This window comes from Microtus pennsylvanicus, chromosome 4 (assembly GCF_037038515.1).
Source record: "Microtus pennsylvanicus isolate mMicPen1 chromosome 4, mMicPen1.hap1, whole genome shotgun sequence".
In the NCBI taxonomy this organism is placed as follows: domain Eukaryota; kingdom Metazoa; phylum Chordata; class Mammalia; order Rodentia; family Cricetidae; genus Microtus; species Microtus pennsylvanicus.
The window spans coordinates 84,589,799-84,612,811 of NC_134582.1; the positions used below are offsets into that span (position 1 = coordinate 84,589,799).

The window sequence follows — 23,013 nt, forward strand, 5'->3', positions numbered from 1 at the left end:
AGCACAGAGATGACACACCACGAGAGCCAGCACAGCAGAGCCCTAACCCAGCTGCTCCACCTCAGAGGCTGTGTTTGTTCCACCAGCCCAAGGGTCACCAGAGAGAAAGGACAGCCCAATCTGTTTGCACAGCTGAAGCCTTCAAATCAACTCAGAAATCACAGTGACAGCAAAACAGGGATTGAGGTTCCAGGCTGCCCGGTGCTGACAGCTGCCCAGAGACGTGCTTGGCTAAGACGATGGCTTGGCAAAAAGGAAAACAAACTGGGAATCTAAGATAAAGAAGATGGGGCTCACTTCCTGAACGGAGGCCTCAGCAACTACATACAATCTCTCAAGTCTCAGTTTTCTTCTTCCTGGGTCTCCTGGTTCCACACAGGTAACAGCCTCCAGGGCTAAGCACCCCCCACAGTACCATCCTTTCACTGGACTTCTCACCCAGGCAAGCCTGGGGTCCCCACTCTAGGGTGCCCATGCTCACCCTTTCTCTTACACAACTGCCCAAAGGACTAACCAAGGCTGTGTCCTTACTAACAAGGTGGCTGAGTGGACTCACACAGGTGACCTTGCGATAGATCTGGGCGGCGTTCTGGCACTCCGAATAGGGGTACTCTGAGGTGGCCATCTCCAGCATGCACATCCCGAAGGCGTAGACATCAACCGACTCGTCGTAGTGCTCCTCGTACATTTCAGGTGCCATGAACTCAGGGGTACCTGCACCAGGAGCAGCAGACACAGCGATTACTGATCAGACCCCTTGGCCACACAGATGCTCCCAGCCTCCTCCTCATCTGTCCTGTGGCACATTCTGGACACCAGAAAGGTTGACAGCCCCCAAGGATTCAAGCAGATGTTCTCAACAAACTGAAGTGTCCAAAACCTCACCGTATGGCTAGGGCCAGCCACCAGCTTTCAGTGCCATTGCAAGCCACAGGGTTAGAGAACATAGCTTCTGGGGGGCATACCTACTCTCTGAGTATACCCTGGCTTGTGTGTGGAGGTTGTACCTCTGTAAACAGGTCAGCATCAGCCATTTCTTAAGACTCCCCAGAGATGGCAAAAACCTTTAGTTACCCCAAAGCTGCCTCTAACTGCAAACACCCAGGAAGGCCCTGAGGATCCCCAGAGAAAGGAATGACTGGGTCTTCTGGGTCTAAGTAACAACAAGTGTGGCGTGCAACTATCACTTTGGCAGTGAGCAAATGGCATCCACCTGACACATCCCACAGAGACGTTGAGATAAGGACTACTCGTAACACATCAAACACAAGGAAAGTGAAGGAATGCCTGTCATGGCCATCATGTGCACGAGCGTGTATGTACATGCATGTGGAACCCAGAGGATAATCTCATGACGTCATTCCTCAGGTGCAGTCTCCTGCATCTGCTTTTCTCCTTTTCTTTTGAGTCAGGGTCTTTCACGCCTCTGGAGCTGAGTAAGCTAGACTAGTTAGCCAGTGGACCCAGAGACAGACAGCAACCAAGTATTTTTTTCAAAATGGTTTCATTAAAATTCACCTATCTGGCTAGCCTGCACGCTCTGAGGATCCCATCTCTGCCTCGAAGCTGATGGGATTACAGGCAGGTTGCCACTCTACCTGGCTGTCACTATCAGGTTAGGGACCTGACCTTCAGTTCTCAAGCTTAGGTAGCAAACACTTTAACCTCTAAGCAGTTCCATGCTGGGGTCTCTTGTCCATTATTTCAGTTTAATATGCATTGTGAGTCTAACTAAAAACTACATGTTTGGGTTTATGTAAAAGAACAAAGAAATGTAGAAAAATATCCTTCAGAAATGACAAGAGACCAAGACGAGACCTCGTGCTGAGAACTTTGATCCTCTTGTCTCTTGAAAGTCTTTGGCACTGCTAATTTTTAATATTTTTAAGTTTCGTTCCATTCCTTGTCATAGGGTAGTGAATGAACTTCTTAGGCCACAAAATGCACGACAGAGAAGTCCTAGACAGGGGTAGCCTACAAATGGATCAGAGCCCAGGCCCTCCCCACCCTTTCATATGTCTTTGGGACCCCAGCACATCCTGAGGGGTTAGTGAGCCTAAAACACAGTGACCACTGAAGAGGGTCCACCGTGGTGGCAGCTGGAACACAGTGAACAGGGCAACTGACTTGGCCGGAAACCCCAAGTTGCAGGAAGGAAGGGCTCCCTCCCCAGGGCCACCTCTACTTCCCATAATGCCACCCTGTGATGCCTCTGCCAGAGGCTGTGTGGGACAAGCTGTCCTGTGATAAAAAGGGAGAAACCACAAAGCCCTTTCCTGCTAGAGGGGCCAACAAAGAGACTGCAGGGGTGTGTCCTGGGCCCTAGAGAGGACTGTGACAAAAGCCAGGCTCCTAGGACTTGGAGCTGGGCCAGCCATTTCTTAGCACATGCAGGGACCCCAACTCTTCTAGCAGAGACTCTACTTATTAGCTGGCCACACGGCAGCTATCCCTGGGCTTGAACTCTGTAGGGACCAGCAAGAACCAAGGACCCCAGACAGCCTGGCTCTGGGAATTGGGTTGAGCTGGAACTAGTCCTGATCCAGGACAGGAGGCCCCAATAATTCCTGAACATTGGTGCATTTGATTAATTGTTCCTTTTTGTCTCACTAATTAGATCTGAATTTTAGAAATAATTAGTACGTGTGTTCATGCACATACACACCTGCAACTGTCCACATGTCTGTCCCATCCACTCATTTCATGTTCAGCTGCAGAGAACCTACCTCATCCTCGGCCCAAGGCTGCCTTGCACATCTGCCAGGAATCCCCTGGTCCCCACCCCCGCCCTAGGCCCAGCTGTTTTGCCAGATGCTAGGGAACTTTCCTATACCACTGTTCTCCAAGCTCCTCAAGCCGGAGTCAGGCAGCACCCCTGTGGGCACAGTCCCTGGCCACCTTCTCCTTTCCAATAGAGAAGTGACTTCAGCTGTGGCTTCATGGCATCCCTGCCCCCTAAGGAACAGGAGAACGTATGCTGAAGCCTGGCAGTGGGGGAGTAGGTAGGGACCCACTTAAGTGTAACACTACAATAGCCCTATAGCCCATGAGAATTGTACCCTGAGTCTGTAATGAAAGACAAATTATTCCCTTCATGGGACTCAAAAGCTCTATTTCCTAGATTTCCTTTATCTTCTTGGTTTTTTGTTTTTTGTTGTTTTTTTTTTATAACAAGAGCAAATTAACAACTGGCCCTTGCCCATCTCCTCAATGGGCAGGCAGAATCTACCTCCCATCTCCTAGGTGGACCCTACGTTGCCTGGAACTCGTAAGTACTTGCTGTTAAATCCACATGGTACCCAACAACCCGGCCTCCCTTCTCTCCACCTGGCATGCCATGCCCATCCAGGACTGGCCTGAGGCTCCTTTGAGAATGGCTATCCTCCGTTCGCACTGGCCTCTTTCCCATGTCACTCTTCAAGGGCAAATTTACAAAACCTGCTTGGAAACTGCCCAGAGGTCAGGACCAGGGTAGAATAGAATACCTAGGCCTTCACCTGGCTCCACTATTTCAGAGATCAGCAAAGCAAGGGCTCGGTCAGTTCCTGCTCCCTGCTACCTCCAAGAAGGCCCCTGTGGGTCAAACACCTCTGCAGCACCAGGGCTCTGCCTGGGACATAATACAGGCACTACTGCATCTGCTTCATTCTCAGACCATGCAAAGGGACCACGGGGATCTCCAGCCCCACCAAAGCAGCAAGAAATGCACTGTGAGGTGTGAGCCCATGTAGCGGGCAGTGCTGGATTTACAGATGTATATGTAACCAGGTCTGGCTTTTTAAAACTATATATTTAAAAAATACAAAATAAAGACAATAGTAGCCTGAGGTAATCACAGTCCTAAGCTGAGGATGGCACCTGGACTTAGGGACACACACAGTGCTCCCAGAGGAGCAGGCAGCCGCTGGCCCCAACCTGAGCACTCAAGGGAAAAACCAAGGGCCTACAAAGGGAAATGCCAAAGCCTGAAGCAGAAACAGGTCCACAGCACTAACGGCTCCAGGGTGATACGCACACATACACACAGCCGAGACAAACTCTAGCCATGTCTGTGAAGAGGTTTCCGAATTGAGTTCACTGAGTCCGGCCTACTCTAAATTTGGACAGCACCATCCCATGGGCTGGCACCCTAGATTATGTAAGAGGAGAAAGTGACCTGAGAACCAGCATTCATCTTCTTCTAACAGGCCAAAGGAGAAGCTCCAGTGAAGAACCTGAGGATACCTGGGTAACAAGCCTGGGGAAGCCCCCACCTGGCCTCATCCTTCCCAGATGCTGGCACTTGTGGGGAATAGGACTCCCCAGTCAGTGCCCATGGGAATCCCCGTAAGTAAGCCTCCTTCCCCCTGCCCCACAGAAGCATCTGAGCACCCTCCTGATCCTAACCTCTCTAGCTTCCTGGACTTTGATAAACAAAAGCCAGGGTGACAAGGGACGCCCCACACGGTTGCGTACTCATGAGGTACTTTCCTAGTCCTGCCAGAAATATCCAACCTTCAACTCAACTCACTCTTATCACCCAAGAACGGGAAGGAAGCCTTGTTTCCAAAAAGGCAAAGAGCTCACAGGGACATGGGGACTCAGATTCCTTAAGTGGAGCGAATCTTGCTCTGAATGTTTACTTCTGAGGTGGGTGACCCTGAGGGGCCCTCCCATAAAACCTGTCAGAGTCTAAGGCCTGCAATCAGGAGTCACATCCAAGGCAAAACAAAACCTGGCTAGAAACTCAGCAGAGCTCAAAGCCAGGGTTAACACCCCCACAGCCCTGAGCCCCCAGTATGAGAAGGGAAGCGTGTGTGTGTGTGTGTGGTATATGTGTGTGGTAAGAGTAAGATGATGTCTGTTGTCCTACCCTATCAGTCCCCACCCAGTCCCTTGAGATGGGATCTCTCACTGAACCTGGAGCAAGGCTGGTGGCCAGAAAGTCCCAGAAATCTTCTCACATCGCTGAAGTGCTAGGGTTATAGCCGTACGTGTAACCATGTCTGGCTTAAAAATACACATACTATTTATTTTAAATCGTGTGTGTGTGTGTCAAGTGTGCGAGGGTGCTAACAGAAGCCAAAGCCTCTGGAGCTGTAGTTACAGACGGTTGTGAGCCACCTGGTACAGGTGCTGGAAACTAAACTTGGGCCCGCTAGAAGAGCAATACGTGCCCTTAACCTGCTGTGCCATCTCTCCAGCCCAATGCCTGGCTTTTTAAATATAGCTTCTGGGGATTTGAACTCGCGTCCTTATGACTTGCTTCAAGGGCTCTGACTAGCTATCTTCCCAGCCTAGTCCCACCTATTGTCACAGACAGGAAACCGAGACTTAGGTCAGTCCCAGCTCTCCCTACCATTCTACTCTTTCAGGGTAAGGAGACCAGAGATCTAGGTTCCAAAGGGCCATTGCCCAGAGAGCTACCCTAAATATTACATTCCAAAGACACTACTGCAAATAAAGCAGTTCTCCAAGAACTAAGGCCACCTTAGCTCCCCAAACTATTCGTGGGGCCCTGAGGTCAACCACTCCTTATCCTGTTTGTGTGGGCAAGCAGCCTTGATGGTAATCAGCACACCTGATTTCAAGACAGTTAAGAGTCCCAAAGCAATTGTTATTGCAACCCCTCTACATGTTCTTTCTAGTGACCACAAACCCTCCCCAGTATCTGGTAGATATAGTGCCAGGCTAGTCACTTCGAAGTTAGGGACACATGATCCAGATCCCCTTATCCTTGCACACAGCTATAGGCTATTATCCTCAGGACTGAGAGCACCATTCCCCAAAAGTTGGCCAGGGATATCTCTCAGAGGAGGAGAGGCCTGGAGCCAAGGACCCAAACTCCCAGCACCACCTTCTAACACCATGTAGACACCATGCTGGGCCTCTGATCCATCTTTCTGTTCAGACATACTAAGTTGTCATTTCTTTGCATCGCACAGCCTTGGGGTACTCCTCTCCCTGACTGCTGGGAACAGCTCCAATGCCACCTGCCACTAGCAGTGTAATTCCTCTGTGGCAATACTACTTCCTTCTCCTGAGCAGCCGCTGTGTCCACCACAGCTCTGAAGTTGGCATCTGGCCCACCATTCTTGGCGGTACCCAACACAGCCAGGAATATGGTGCAGAGACCGTGTCAGCCTTGAGTCTGACAGAAGGGGTCTCAGTGGGAAATAGAGCTAGTTACCTCCAGGCAAGCTGGAAGCGTGTTTCCCACTAGGCAGGTCCTCTGGCTGAGTTACCAAAATCCTGGGACTGCTTAGAGAGTCTGTCTGTACCAGGTCTGAGCGAAACCAGGTAACAGTGGCTCCTCAAATGCCATGTGGGTCCCCTCTGGGCCTAGGGAGAAGAAACAGGCTCACCTATCACACTTTTGGCAAATGATGCTCTTTTAAGGGTGGCCAGGCCTAAGTCACCAATCTTCACAGAGCCGGTGGGTCCAGTGATGAAGATGTTGTCACACTTGAGGTCTCGGTGAATGATGGGGGGTGTCCTTGTATGCAGGAACAGCAGGCCCTTCAGGATCTGCCGGCACCAACTTCTCAGTACCTTGGGCTTCATCACCTTGAACCGCTTCAGGTACCTGGGGGAAGGGTAGAGCTCACTGAGCAGCTCACCTGCTGCTACCCTGGGAAGCCCCTGTCTGGCAGAGCCCAGCCACATGCATTTGGCAGCAACAAAGGACAGACTGCGAAGGGAAAGGGAAGACGCAACAGCTCTTCCCCTACCCAGGGTGTCTCAGTGGGATCCAGGCCTGGAACAGGCAGTTAAGCCAGGATCACCACCCTCCACTGGCCCTTTGCACTGAAGACCTTGCTACCAAACTCATGCCAAGCACAGCCCTAATCTCCTGGATGTGATAAGAGGCCACCAAACGTGGCAGGGTCCTAGACTAAAGTATGAGTGACAGAGGAATACCTACAGTCAAAGGTCAAGAAGGCCAGGCTACAAGGTACCTGTAATGAGCCTGGCTTCACTCAGGAGGAAGTGACAGGTGAGGGTGGGAACTAGGATTTTCCTCACTGAATCTGCATGTGAGAGCGACACTGTCCAGAGGCAAAGGACATCAAGGTCCTGCTTAGGGCCTCAGGGTTAAAACGATTCAGAGGAACCCAAGCTATGGCCACCCAGAGGGGACATCCCCTACCCCCATAGAACAGACATCAGGGAAGAATGACAAACTGACATGGCCACCTAGCTCCCAACCCCTTGCTGTATTGTGTTTGGCCCTTAACATCGACATTATGCTTCCAGGACACTGGAACGTGCCAGGCTGGCCTCTAGGCAAACAGACCTTGGCCAGAAATAAGGTTCCAGACAGAGCAGACAAAAGAACCATGTCACTGGGAAGTAAACAGCCTTCCAGTGTCTCACACAGGAAGGGAGAGTGGGAACAGTCATGTGGTCATGAGAACCAATCTCATTTGTCACAAGAAACGAGAGGGAGCCAAATGCCAGGAAGACAAATCAGTTTGTGTCTTCTCACTTGGGGAACAGGCTTCCCATGGCCCAGAGAAAGAATATCACTCAAGAGAGATACTCTGAATGAACCCTGGATCATAGACACAGTCAAATCGGCCCAAGTGTTCCAACATCTCTGCTACTCTAGCTGTCGTAGCTCTGGACCCAAGGCTACCCCAGCTCACATTCGCGCAGCACTTACGTCTTCAGTGTCCCCGAGGTCATCAGCTCCGTTACCAGCACGATACATCGCTTGCCCTTGGCGCTGGACTCCCAGAAGTCATAGAAGCGCACAATGTTGGGGTGCTGCAGGCCTTTCAGCATCTCCGCCTCCTCTTTGAACCGCTGCCGTTCAAGCTTGGTGAGCTTCCGGTCCTAGAGCCAGAGACAGGTGCACTGGGTGGGTGGAGCTATGGGCCTTGACTGCCACTCTCCCTCCTACCAGGAGAGTGCAAAAGATGTTGGGGCAGCAGGAGAAGCCTCAGACGCATGGCGTCCCCCAGCAGTGACACACCACTGCTAGCCCCCAGGGCCCCACAACCCCAGATTCAGCCCCTGCCTGGGGCCCCTTCGCTAGAGATGGCTCCAGGAAGCCAGAAGCAGCTCACGACCCATGCTGCCAAGCTTTTGCACTTTTTCCTTCCAAACACCTTGGAGGCCTCTGCTCTATGCAGTGATCACTCATTCTCAGGGTACTTCTTAAAGGGATGAGAGCTCAGTTTGCTTCTAAAGTATACACAGTGGGGGGAGTAGGCCGCAGTGGACGGCAGATGACACATGCCAGAGACCAGCACCGAGATGATGGAGAACCGACTTGGCAAAGCCAATCCCGAGAACAGGCAGCCAGGCCCTTGGAGCAGGAAGAAACACACTCCACCTGGCCTTGGGCCACGGTGCCTGGCCAAGGCATCAGAACTAATCTGCTGTCCCAAAGTTTACAACAGAGCAGTAAACACATATCACTGTGGTCTAGGGATGGAGCTCAGTGCGCACAGTGCTTGCCTGCCACGCACAAAGCCCTGTTGTTAACCCACAGCACTCAATGAACGCGGCCTGGTGGCCCACACAGTATTTGGGAGCTAGAGACAAGAAAATCAGAAGTTCAAGGTTATCTTCAGCTACATAGCAAGCTGGAGGTTAGCCTGGGCTACCTGAGAGCCTGTCTCCAATTAAAGGGAAAACAAAACAAAAACAAACCTCATTGCTAGCTTGGAACTTTCATCAGGTGTGTGAGCCCTGCCCTCTTAGCGCCTGCATCATTAGCTCCCACAGCTTACCTAGACCCTGGTCCTTCCCTTTCCCAAATCCATCAATGGGTTCTCAACCTGGGGCACTCAAAACACACCCAAAGAGCTCACAGGCCCCCTAAGGGCTGCTCTTTGCTTCCAAGCTCCTCTCATAAGATGCCACTGGCCATGGGCCTCAGGGTGACCTCTTCCTACTCTACAAGCACAGTGAGATCTCAGCTCTACCTAATTGGTGCCTAAAGTCACATTCTAGTCCTGCCTCCCCGGCCTCACACCCCAAAGCCACAGGAGTGTGAGAAGAGAAGCGTTTCTATTTCCAAAGGAAACTGTTAACACAACTAAACACAGAAACCTGGAGGAATTCCAAGAGACAGGAAGCAGGTGGTTTGAGATAGACCAGGGATGATCAGAGCTGAAAGGAAATATAAACAAAGATCCCCAGGATCCTTTTGGAAGGCCCCACAATGTCATCAGAGTCCAATAGAAGCAGTTGTCCATAGGGTCATGACAAGGGTCACTGTGTTAAGAAATTATTCCCCACATGGTAGCTGTACCCATTCTGTCAGACCCCTGCCCCACAGCACAGACCCTTGCCTGACCCTTTGCTCATCAGTGGGACTAGACAGTAGCCATCATCAACAAAGCCAAACAGCCAAGAGACATCATCACTGCAGCCAGCATCAGAAAGACAATCAGAGACTTCAAAAACATTAATCCATGCTCTTCCCATGAAGACTCAGGAAGCAGACCAGCATATACAAGAGCAAACTTCTATTTTAAAAGGAACCATCCAGAAAGGAGTTCTTATAAATTCTGAAAGCTGGGCTGGCCTTGTTTAATATATAAAACATCCTATAATCCAATGAAATGTAAGTAGAAAAAAGTTAATCTCTAATCTAGACAATATAATGGCAACCTGTTCCGTTCATTAAAATCACTGTTTGTCTAAGATAAGGAAAGCAAAGCTACACACTGGGAGAAACCATACCCAGTACACAGCATCTCCCCTGCATGGAGAGAGAGCTTCTACGACTGATGCAGACAGACAGACGCTTCACCAAATAACCTACAGAAACGGCCAAGATCCCTCAGCAGCTTCCTACCCACCCTGGGTTCCATCATCCCCCTCCTAGAGAAGATCCACACAGAGAAAGGAAACACGAGTCCTCAAAAGATGGGCACACAGACAGCTTCACTACAGCCCCACCCAGACTTGGCTGAAGGATCCCACCAGGTGAACAGAAATACATTGGTAGGTACTCCAACAGTTTACACCTCAACAACTGGAAGGAAAAAAACTTTGATCAAAAAAACCATTCTGTGTGAATCTCAAAAGCGTCAGCCTGAACTAAAGAAGGCAGATATAAGCATGTACCTGGTGGGAACCTATTGATAGGGAACACTAATAACAATGGGGTTGCCTTCAGAACAGGGGCTGCCTTTGGAGTGGCCAGGATCTGGAACTGAGAACCTGGGAGGTGGGTGGCGGGAGTGGGGTGGTGAAAGATGTTTTTTGTTAGTTTGGGAAGAACTGGGGATGGAATCATTCCCAATACCAAGCCTTGACTTGCTACTCAGGTGCCCCACCACTCAGCTACAGCCACAGCCCAATTCATGCTTGTTTAGCATGTATGTGTGCACGTGTCCAGTATGCAAGCGTATGAAAACCATTTGCTTTCTTTGAGAGTGGGGTGGGTTGAGACAAGGTCTCTTCTATGTAGCCCTGCCTGGCTTCAGGCTCACAGAAATCTACCTGCCTCTGCCTCTGTGAGCACTGGGATTGAAGGGGTGAGCTACTACACCATCTGGCCTTGGCTGTCTTTCCCAATCAGGGTCTCTCTCCTAAAAACCCAGAGCTCACTGATTTGCCTAGTCTAACTAAGCAGTTTGCTCCAGGGAGTCTGTCTCTGCCTCACAAGTACTGAGATTAAAAGCAGGCTGTCCCACCCACCCACTTACTAACCACTACACTGCAGATGTAGATTCTTTTCCTAGGGCTTCCAGGATGAGTATTTAAACGAAGGAGCAATTTCCCCAGCCCCCAGCTTGAATTTTTAACATGAGTATTTCACTGTTTATAAACTGCGATTCAATTCTTAAAATGTAACAAGAAATTAAAAAGTTTAAAACTATCCAAAGACCAAATGAGAAAAGTAAGTCTAAAAGAAAGAATTTTTAAAACGAGAAATATTAAGAGTCATGCAAGAACTACCTAGGAGACGATTACGTAACTGTGGCTCTAAGAGGAGTCCTGAAATACACACAGCGGAATAGCATTTCCCCGAATTAAAAGGAGAATGACTTAGGATGAAAGGGCCTACTGAGGCCAGGTCAGTAAATGAAAACTGACCCACCCTCTAGATCTGTCCCAGTGAAACTTCAGAATCCTGAGGCCTGAAAAATTTCCTATCTGCAAAGAAATGGCCCCGGCGACAGTGAGTGGAATCAGCGATACTGGTTGCGGGGAGGGCAGCAGCGTCCTCAAAGTGCCGACAAGGAATTCTAAATCCAGCCAAAGGCACACCTATCCAGACTCACTTTCCCACGTGCAGGAACTCAAAGGTGACTTCCCATGCCCTCTACATGAACCGAGCGACTGCGAACGGAAATGGATGTGTCCGGGTTGGGGAAACAGCTCAGTAGGCAAAAGGGCTTGCTCTGCAAGTATGAGTTCAAATCCCCAGCACCTATGTAAAAGGATAGGTATGGTTGTATGCATCCGAGCCCCTTACACACCGTGCTATGGGAGGGTTAAAAAGCTTGTTTGTCCATCAGCCTTGCTCCAGGTTCAGTGAGAGATCCTTTCTCAAGTGAATAAGGTTGAGAAGGATAGAGCAAGACACCCAACACCCTCCTCCAGGCTCTACAAGGGCATATGCACCTGCATGCAGACACACGTGCAGAAACCACACCCACTCACACATATGCAAACACATACAAAAGGAATGCAGCCGAATTGATCTGTGGGGTCACTGATGAGGCAGCTAAGAAGACAATGGATCCTGGGCCAGTTCAACATCCCCATAAAGCCTTCTCAGGGCAGCAACAGTCTGTCTCCAATTCCCTTCCCATGGGCCTAGTTAGTGACTTGAGAGTAGCCTGAGAGCACCATTAAAGTCTAAGTTATCTTACAGTATCCGACATCGGCCAACAGCAGCATATGGCTCAAAGTGCAATGTCCAAGTTGTAAATAATGAAACTAACACAAATAGGAAGTGGGAGGCGGCGCCTCGCATAGGCTACAGTCTCCATTGCTGTCTTCCCCATGTGAGTGAGTGTGTGCATGCACGTATGGATGTTTAAGCATGTGTGTGCATGCATGTGCTGCTAGTTACAGAACCCAGAGCCTGGCACACTATTACTGATGCCAAATAGCTAGAAGTGATAAATTAAAGACACCTAAGTCAAAGGTTTTTAGCCATGGTGCCTCTAGGAGTGAGACAGGAAGTGGGGCACACGTTTCACACCACCAGGAAGTTTTACCAAGGTACCACGCCCCTTGGCCATTTAAGATTGGATCTCACTGCTCTTCTGAGCATGGCCCACTCTCAATGCATTATGGAAGTCATCCTCTTCCATTGCTCCACCACTAGTAAGTAAAGCAGAGGAGAGACAAAATGGCAGTCTCCAAGGTGGGGAGAGGGCCATTCAGGAGTGCTCAGGTCTGATGGGCTTAACCTACACTTCAGGGCAATCTGGAGACACACACCAAAGGGGGCTTTTGGTATTAAGAAGGTCAGAGGTTATTGGCAAACGCCTTTAATATTCCAGCACCTGGGAGGCAGAGGCAGGTGGATCTCTGTGAATTTGAGGCCAGCCTGGTCTACATAGCAAGTTCCAGGACACTCAGGGCTACACAGAGAAATCTTATCTGGGACGTTGTTGCCTAGAAAGTGCAGAGTGTCTACAGGGCCACTCCTGCAGCAGCCCGGAGCCACAGTGCCATCACAACAGCCCCAGTGGGTAATGGCTGAGGGAGTCAGGCCCAAGAGGGACACATTTGCTGTTCCTGGAAGAGCACAGTGTCTTTCTGTAGCAAGGGAAGAGAACCAAGCCTTCTGAGGACCAAGAGAGGGTGAGAGAACCACACTCAGGCTGTGTGGCAGGGTGCTGGCTAGCCCTGGCTAACTCAGTGCAACTGCTGGCAAGCTTCTTTCCAAAGGATGTGCTTATGGTCTGAGTCAAACCAAAGGAATATGAGAGGATTTTTTTTAAGCCATACAGAAGAATGAAGGTATGTTATTTGTAAAAGACTAATATAATTAGAATAGTCATAGAATTATGTCTTCACAGAAAGACAGTATTACAGGTTTGCTCTCATTTGTGGGTGCTCAAATTCATGCAGACGCATAAAATCATGTACACACAGGTGAGAGAAAAGGAGAAGCAAAACTGTCTAGGAGAACAAAGGGCACCACTGGGAAGAGAAGGGGCCCCAAAGGGAAGTATGGGGAAAATAAGCTCAAAGCATATCATATACCTCCATGAAAATGACCTCATGTAACCCAGGACAATAATTTCTAAATTTTAAAATAATTTCTTCATTTTACATGTGAGTATTTTGCTGTGTATGTTTGTCTGTGTACCATGTGCAAGCCTGGTACCCACTAAGATCAGAGGAGGGTGCGGGAGCCCGTATACCTGGAGTTGCAGATTGTTGTGAGCCATCATGTGGGTGCTGGGAATTAATCCAGGTCCTTTGCAAAAACAAGAGCTCTTAACTGCTCAGCCAACTCTACCGCCCCAATATATATATTTAAAGCAAATAAAGGTTCTGGAGTCTGGGTCTAGAGCTATCCTATGTAGGGAGATTAGACCCAGTTTGGGCTCCACCTAGTTTCACAAATAGGGTTGGAGGTCCCTGGAAGAGCTTCAGGCCTACTCGAAGATTTCCTCTCCCTCAGGCCACTAAGTGTGACACCCAGTGGTGCCACCATCCTGCCGCTAGCAGACTTCTGGTCAAGTAGCACAAAGCTGCAACTGCACACCTGTGTCTCTTCTGCCCTCACTTCCTGAGGTACCCAGGATTCCAGAAAGGCTCAGTGTCCCTGCTCACTCCACATCATCGTGGAATATGGGGCCTTCCTCCTCTCAGGTTCCCAGAGTTTGAACCAGGTCTGCTACCCCCACTGGGGCCAGGATATGCTTGCTTCCCTCTCCCGATCTGAAGCAGTGAAGGTGTGTGATCTAGAAGTGTCTGGGCTGGGTGAGTGAGAGGGTGAGCCACTCTGTACTCCTAGCTCTGTTCTAGGCCAGGATCTAGGCAAGCAAGAAACCTGAGGGGAAAGCCATCAACAGGGAGAAAATAAACATGCAATTACCCACTGAGACAAAAATACGGCTGAAGGGACAAACGGTCAGTGCCAGTCAGGGAACCCAGGCCCCCAATAGAACCCTGTCTGCAGGCAGCCTGGGAGAACTGGGATTCCCCACTGTATGTAAGGCAGAGGCAGGTGCAGAGTCTCAGCAGAAAGAGGCCTCTGGAAGGACATGATGAAAAGAAGCCATATTGCAAGCAGGCTGGGGACAGGCCCTGGATAGCAGTGGGTGCCAGCTTGTGGATGGCTCAGGAAACTAGGCTCATACTCCCGAGGGCTGGCAGCCGATACCTGGTACCCCTACAGCCAGCGGAGAATGCTCCTGATTCTGTTCCTCCCTATGCCAGCTGCAAGGGTGAACTCCAGCCCCTCTTAGTCTCGTCCTGGCAACAGTCAGTGTATCACCGAGGAGCCAGAGTGTACCTCCCAACCCACATTTAAGAAACGATACTGCCATCAAGGTCAAAACGTTCCTCACAGCTACCAGATAGAAAGAGAGAAAATGGGCTATGACCCAGAAATCCAGACAGTGGTACCTAGAGTCAATCTTTGAAAGAGATGCCAGCCATCAGTGCCCGTGTCCCACTATCTACCCTGTGAGTCCAGCATGTGCTCAATCTGAGGGTTCAAGATTCAGGAAAGGCACCAGCAGGCACTTCACAAACTTAGCCTTCTTTGTCAAGAGCACCAAGAAGTTCGGTTATCTGACGCAGAAACTTGTACTTGGATGTCTGGCGCCTTGCTGCCTTTGGAAATAATGCTATTTTCTTCCAAAGAGAAAGGATAGGCAGAGAGAGGATGACAGGTGTCAAGTGACTTGAGGCCTAGCTCTCTCTAAGGTCAAGCTCCTGATCCTAGGACTCTAGTCAGCCACTGACACCAGAAGGAAGCAAGCCATACTGTAGAGTATTTTGGATTAATTATCAATATTTATACAAAATGCCAACTTATTAGGCTTACTATTTTAAATGACTTATTGTTTCATGCAACAATAAATCCAGAAGTTTGGGTATCAGGAGCGGCTTTATCAAGGTCCCCCTCCCATTTCCAACATTCTGGAAATACCAAGACTGTCTCAGTGTGAAATGTCTCCTGCGGGATCAAAGTGTCAGAGAGCTCCCCACCAGCCACTTCATAAGTTAAGTCCATTCTCAAGGTCACCTCCCACTCCATTCAATCCACAGTTTCACTTCTGCAAAACCTGATAATGCAGCGTTTTCTGAATCTCTTCTGACACTCTCCCAGCCCTCTCAAGCACAAAGCTTTAGATTCTGAGACATAGTTCTTTACATAAAACTCTTGTGTACCTACGATTCTGGGGTCCGAGGAGCTTCTTTAGAACTGGATGACCATTGTGAATTAATAACGCACAGGTGACCAAACAGAAAACAAACTTTATTTAAAAAGTGTCTTTTCTGTACCGTGGAGAGCGTTTCCCAGCTGTACCAGGCACCTACTGGGGAATTTTAGTTATCTCAGGAGAGAATCAAGGCCTGCCACACATCTGTCTTCTGACCTTTGTCCCCAGATTCTGAAAACATCTCCACCCAATCAGAAGACAGGAGTACTGTAAGTCATGGAGGGGCTTCACACTCCTTCCCAGAACTTATGAGACCTGGAACATGTATTCCTACATCCTAAGTCAGGATCAATAGTCACCTCACCAATCAGGAAGCCCCCATCCTTGCCCTGAGCACAGTGGGGCAGCCTGAGGGCAGGTTCTGTGAAACCTACGGTCCCTACACTGAGGACAGGAGGCCACCATCTCCCAAATTAAAGTTGTCACAGGGCAGAGAGGACCACTGCGGGTAACAGAAGGCCTGTCACCATCCAGCATGGAAGAAAAGGTCCAGAGAAGGACACACGAAGACCAGAACAAAAGTTAGCAGGGGAAGGCATATGACATAGATGGTGATCTAGACACAATAGCTCTTCTGAGACCTAACCATGATGTGGCTTAGGTGATGAAGCTGTGTGCTGTCTGGACCAATTGCTAGACCACAAAGTGAGTGGATGGGAGACATGAGCCTTCTTCAGGAGACACACAGGCATGGCTGACTCCATACACTTCCCTAGTGGCCTCGGGCCTCACAGAGGCAACAGTGAATACCAGGCCTTTCTTCTCACAGATGTCATCTGTGGAGGTTCTCTACATATACAGGGAATCCCTCTGTATACCTCTCCATACAATCTCCATTCCATAAGCAGGTCAGGGTAGAGCTGGCTGCAGTACCAAGCGCTTGGGAGGACAGGAAAGGAACAAACATTTTCATTGATCTATAAGCAGTCCCCAAAGGGAGAAGCAACATTCAGGTGTTATCTGAATGACTGGGGGCGGGGAAGCAGAGGGAGGCCTCTGGCCTGTGGGTGACACCACCTAGTCACACGTCCAATACATGCTGCCAACTTGGGCTTCCCAGTGAGTCTGAGAGGCAGCTATAACGCCTAGAGACAGCCTTTCAATTCACTGTGCCCTTCTCAAATGGTACAGGTGAGTGGTTGAGGGCACACTGGACAAAGCAGGTAGAGAAGCTATCCTTCATCTTCTGAATACCAGACAGCTGATGTTAGCCTACAAGCCCATACCCAAATGCTACAACCCTCCCAGTGAAAGGAGGGTAAGGTGGCTAGCTCGAGATGCACCCAGCAGTCAGAGTAGACCAGAGTTCCAAGGACTCCCTGCCTTCTTTAGAAATAAGAGATACATTACCATGAGGTACTCACTGTCAGATCAAAGCCCCCATCCAATAGAACAAACCTCAGTATGTGCCCTGGACCAGGTTTCTCCCTCACCAAAGAAACCCAAGAGACCTGACCCTACAAACAACTCCTTTAAACAATGGAGACCCTCAGTCCTGCAGTCAGAAAGCAGATGGGGTAACGGTGACCCATCAGCTCAATCCCCTCAATACCAAGAGATGAGCAGTGACCCCACATCTAGGAAGAGTATAGCACTAGCTGGGATGAGGCCACTCTTGGGGGAGGGAGGGCAGGTGCCAGTGGGGAGCCTGTGCACCTGCGCTTCAGATATAACAGAGCAGCTGAGCAAAGAAACAGGTGGACACACCAGGAACAACAGGTGGAGCTGGAGACAGGGCATGTGGGCGTTTCATTTCCAGGTAAAGGTGTTACAGTTTACAGAGTCGACCTACAATTCCAGAGAAAACTAGAGCGCATTCACACGCAGCCTCTCCCACTCTTGAGGACAGCACCCAAAGGCCTCCTCTCTACCCGGTGGCGGCCCTACAGGACCTAAGCCACAGCCCATACTTTACCCTGAGCAATGCCACTGGCCACCTTCCCAGGGACTGGCATCATCAGTGACGAATACAAGCAGAAAGCCGTGAGCCAGCCTAGGAGTGACAGACACTTCAGAAGTGAAAGGTGACTCTGCCATCCACAGCCACTCTTTCTAGAAGAAAAACATCTCTGCTGCCCTCAGAAAAAGTTGCCAAGCGTTCACGGTGCTGTGTGCTATTGTGGAGACAGAGGATGAGGAGAAACTAACCCTACTGCCACCAAGAGCTACTTCAGGCCCTCTGGGAGAGTAGTCAGCCCCACCTGCAGTGTGTTCACCAATGGGGACCAGGGTGTAAGCAGATATAAGCAATCCATCCTTGGAACAGATAACACAACATGTTTGGAGAGGCTAGCTAAGGGGCAGAAAGTCACCTCTCTGGAAACCATCCATCCTAACCCTGCCTGCAGATGAAAGGGACACACACACACACATATACTGCAACCCCTAACGGGACATCTAGGGACCCTTCCTGTCCAGGCTATTGTGAGAAAGGGATTGAGGGCATTGATCTGTAGCACCACCCTGATCTCAATGAGACTCAGTGCTCTTCAAAGCTAGACTGGAAGTCAGCATAGCTGTTCCATCCTGAATGCCAGCCATAAACTGCCCTGGCCATGACTGGAAGCCCCGCACTGAGGGCAGTGCTTTGAAGAGCACTGAGTCTCATTGAGATCAGGGTGGTGCTACAGATCAATGCCCTCAATCCCTTTCTCACAATAGCCTGGACAGGAAGGGTCCCTAGATGTCCCGCCCTGAGGGCAGGCAGCTGACAACAGAAACAGACACTATACATGTGGCCACCATAAAGGGAGGTCACTTCAAAGGAGGGCAACTGTGAAGGGGGGCATCGCAAAAGAGAACAAGCCACCATGGAGGAGGATCACGCATAGAAGAGGACTTTACTTTTACCGAGGGAATGTTAGCATTATGTTCAAAGTCAGGAAGCAGCTTGGAAACCCCTGGACACTGCTTAGACCAGGAAGGTCATAAAGATAGGGACTTAGGAGTACAAGCAAGACATGGGAAAAAATTTCACAGACGCCCCCTGTCCTGGAAACCCTCCTGAGGCCCATCCTGCACCTCGCTGATTAATACCTGAGGGGCTCGGTTCCCCTCGAGCTGACCACGCCACATATCATATATCTGATTTCTAGAAAGGGGAGGCCCCATCTCATAGCCTCTCCCCTGCAGGGTCACCTAAAGATAGATTTGGATGGCATCACAGCCACGGGTCAGCAGGATTAGCACAGCTCAGTCAGCAGGGACAGCTCCTTCAGGGTGAGGCTGTGGAATTCTGCTCAGCCAGTTTCAGACGCCAGGCTGGCAGGACTGCCCACTCCCTTGGGGGTTGGGCTCTGGCAGCCTACCTTACCAGGCAGCTGCCCCATCCTTATACCAGGTCCCAAACTTCAGGGCATCTCAGGGTGAGTGGAGTAGGGTCTTAACATTGTACGGAAAGCTGTGGAGCTCCAGCTAGAATGCAGAACACCACCAACACCATTCTATACTAGCTGATGGCCAGACATAGGCTCTGGGCTTTTAAAAAGGCTGGGAAACGTTGTATCTGCAGCTGTGGCTAGCCCAGTTCTAGATCACTTCTCTAAGACCCCACTTCTTAAACTGTGTGACAACTCCAAATGGGGCAGCTGACGAAGGACTGAGGAGGCAGAAATCTGGCAACAATAAAAGGTTTATGAGGTTGGTGAGATGGCTCAACAAGTGAGTTCCCTGGAACTGACAGCAGGGGAAGAGAACAAGCTCCTCCAAGTTGTCTTCTGACCTGCACAGCCACGATCTGTCATGTGTGCACCTGCATTTAGCACACACACAACAAAAATAAATATAATTTAAAAATAGGAAGATAATTTTAAAAGGCTTATAATGCACTGGCCATATACTGACTCAAAACTAAATGCCCAAATGAATCAGTAGTGCGTTTGCTGGTGTTAATTCACAAGACTTCACTGCAGCCTTGGTCTTGAACACACTGCACAAGCACTATGCAATGCGCCTGCTGCTACAACCACCAATTCTATGCACAGATAACAGACTACAGTATGTTTTGAACTGCAATGTTTTTCCTGTACATTCAAAATTGTCTGCTCTTGCAGAAACACAATGATTTAATTATGGAAAATAGTGACTTAAAAATATTTTCTGTCACTCACTCCTTAGCATATAAGTAGTATCAAAATAGCATCTTTTGGGATCACATTGTATTTGAATGCTTGATTTTAAAATTTTTGTTTGAGTTGCTGACTTGTATTTCTTTTTTCTTTTAAATAAAGAATGCAAGAGTCAGAGCATAAAGAGTCTGGCTGTGAGATTGCGTTTCCAGCAACGACAGAAGCTACACCCATGAAGTCTCACCAACGTGGCCACCCAACCAAGAGCTGTACAAGGACAAGAGACTGCCAAAGTTGATGGGGAAAGACCACAAGACTTCACACCTACACAAAGGACTACAGGCAACAACAGAATGCTGAAACGGGGAAAAGGGTCTTCTCCAGGGAAGAGTCACCAACTAGTTATCCAATATCAAATGGTCAGTCTTGAAAACATGCAGAGGACACAGACTGAGCAGGTTATAGTTAGGAGTATGTATGTAACAATTAATAAAAAAAGAAGCTATGAATTTGAAAGAGAGCAAGGATAGGTACAGAGGAGAATTTGAGGGAGGAGCAAGAAGGAGAAATGATATAATTTATGTTATAATCTCAAAAATAAGAGAAATAATAAAATCATTCAATGAATTCTGGTCTGGGGTTAAAACAGAATTTCTAACAATTTCTGAAAAGGCCATAGGCATATTTCCATAATTTTTTTACTACATATTTTTTTAAAATAGTGCTCAGCATCAATAATTATAAAATCATATTGGTAAAGTCTGAGACGTGTTGAAGGTGCTCTGTGTCCTGCAGTATCAAATATTCATCAAGATTTAATTAATTATGTAAAATCAAACAAGTACATCCATATCACCAGGGTTTAAGTATGATTTCTGTCTTTGATGAATGGCAAAATTATTGGCATACGAAAGATTTTAGAATAATTTTTTTTCTCTCTCTCTCTCTTTCTCTTTTTGGTTTTTCAAAACAGGGTTTATCTGTGTAACAGCCCTGGCTGTCCTGGAACTCACTCTGTAGACCAGGCTGGCCTCAAGTTCCCAGAGATCCACTAGCCTCTGCCTCCAGAGTGCTGGAATTAAAGGCATGTGCCACCACCACCAGGCTAGAAGAAATTTCTTTATAAATTATTATATTTGATTCATAGACCTGTTTTATATATCTATGAATCCAGGGTAACAAATATACAAAATTTAATAAGCCCTGCACAAAAACACCCTCCCCAGAAGGAAGTTGACTGTATTCTATCTCCTCTCCAAAGTTCCTGAGAGGTCTCAGTGATCCCACCAATATCTAAGATGGCTGCTGGAGGTCAGGCAGCAAGGACCCAAGACCACAGAATGGCTTCAAGCTGGACGTCTTTGAGCATGGCCACCCAAGGTGTCTCTCTAGGTAGACACTGCCCTAAGATGCAGGCAGAGTGGTAGAGACGTGGGCAGATGGCTCCAGCAACATCAATCAGGATTACATACGTCAAAGAGAGCCTTGTGGGCTGGGAAAGGACCCACTACCCATGCCTGCTCTCCAGTCTTGTAAGAACCGTGAGGTCCAGAACCCAAACAGCAGGTGTGCAAGTACACGTGCATGGAAGATAAGCCATCAGCTCCACTCATATTGATGTCATAGCTCTGACTCCTGGAGGGAAGGATGGTCCACATTTATCACTGTTCATCCTCTGAACGTTGTATGTCCCAAAACAAAACATACATGTGGATAGTGAACCCTTGAAATGAGGCAAGTCAAACCCAGAGGCATTGTAACTATGCAGTAGCTAGAAATAGTGTGGTCTCAAAAGAATTTCTTGGACTGGAGCTATGGCTCCCTGGTAGAGCACTTGCCATAAGTGTGCAAGGTCCTAGGTTTGATGTCCAGTATTACAAAAGTGGGGAGAATAAATTCTTAATTCCACTTTATAATTTCGTGTTGATCATATGTTTAGAAGAAACTATTTTGGGTGTATATAACAAAACATTCTACATGTTCTTTTTATGCCTTTAACACGGTCGTTAAATGAAAGTGGCACAACTCATACTCCAGTTGCACAGGATGGTGCCACATCAGAGCTTCTACACAAAGGTGGAGGCCGAGGGGCTGGGCTTAGACCAGCCTCCCAGGGCTGAGGAGGCGAAACCAGAAGCCTTGGTAAACATGCAGATTTGCCCTTCCAAAGGACTCCAGTCAGGAGAGAACGGCCCTCACAGAGGCTGAGCTACAGCCTTGAACAGTTCAATTCTAGGTTAGACTAAGATGATGGTGTCTTATTCTAACCATCTCTAGAAGCAAAGGAAATCTCTAAAAAAGAAAAATTCAGCCAGTGCTGGTGGGACAGGCCTGCAATTCCAGAATACTGGAGGTAGAAGCAGGGGCCTCAGGAGTTCAGGGTCATCCTTGGCTACCAAAAAAAGTATATGGCTAGCCTGAGGCACGAGACCCTGTCTCAAAAAGGGAGCTTGGGAGATAGATCACCCAGAGCTTGAGTTTGTCTACAATTTTTAAACAAATCAATAATGTGTGACCATACACAGGAACAAGACCAACTGACAAAACAACAAACTGGAAGATGAGTCATAGAAAATACACAGACTGGGACTGAGGTGATAGTTCAGCAGGTAAGGAGCTGGTTCCACAAATAATGGACACAGACTTTAAAAAGAACCAGGATTAGGGGCTGGAGAGAGTTCAGTGGTTAAGACCTCTGGCTGCGGGGCTGGAGAAATGGCTCAGAGGTTAAGAGCACTTGCTGCTCTTCCAGAGGTCCTGAGTTCAATACCCAGCAATCACATGGTGGCTCACAACCATCTGTAAGGAGATTTGGTGCACTCTTCTTATGTGCAGACATACACACAGGCAAAACATTGACTACATACATACATACACACATAAATAAATAAATAAATCTTCCATTAAAAAAAAATAAAAGAGCTCTGGCTGCTCTTCTAAATGACTAGGGTTTGATTCCCAGCACCTGCATAGTGGTTCACAACAATCTCTAACTACAGTGTCAGGCTATCGGTATGTTCTTCTGACTTCCTAAGGCACTGTATGCCATGGTGAACGTGTGTGTGTGTGTGTGTGTGTGTGTGTGTGCGCGCGCGCGCGCACGCACACAGGTATCTTACCTGCATATATGGCAAAGAAAATATAGAAAATTAATTATTAAATCAGAACTAAGACCTGTAGAAAAAGAATCTAAAAATATAGAACTAAAAACTAAAATTAGGAATTCAATACATAGGTTTTACATTGATATGGGTAAGGACAGAGCTAGCAAACTGGAAGATGAGTCATAGAAAATAGACTGGGACTGAGGTGATGGTTCAGCAGGTAAGGAGCTGGTTCCACAAGCATGGAGACTCACAGAACCATGTAAAAGTTGGTGGGCAGGGTGACCTGTCTGTAATCCCAGAGTGTGGGAACCAGAGACTGGGGACCCCCAGAGCAAGCTGGCTTTCCAAATGTGCTGGTTTTAATGAAAATGACCCCATGGGCTATACAGGGAGTGGCACTATTAGGAGGTATGTCCTTGTTGGAGTGGGTGTGTCCTTGTTAGATGAAGCCTGTCACTGGGGGTGGGCTTT

The 23,013-nt window shown here is 48.6% G+C and overlaps 1 protein-coding gene across 19 annotated transcripts in view; it reads right to left on the bottom strand.

Moving 5' to 3' along the window:
* The window catches only part of Wnk2 (WNK lysine deficient protein kinase 2), a 114,697-nt gene that overhangs the window by 57,723 nt on the left and 33,961 nt on the right, over nt 1-23,013 (bottom strand). For all 19 annotated transcript variants that reach the window (XM_075969700.1, XM_075969698.1, XM_075969694.1 and 16 more), the window contains exons 3-5: nt 7,646-7,818; nt 6,345-6,565; nt 557-714 (exon numbers count right to left, since the gene is read on the bottom strand). In XM_075969700.1, the coding sequence (XP_075825815.1) occupies nt 557-714; nt 6,345-6,565; nt 7,646-7,818 (552 nt within the window). The remainder of the gene's footprint in view (nt 1-556; nt 715-6,344; nt 6,566-7,645; nt 7,819-23,013) is intronic.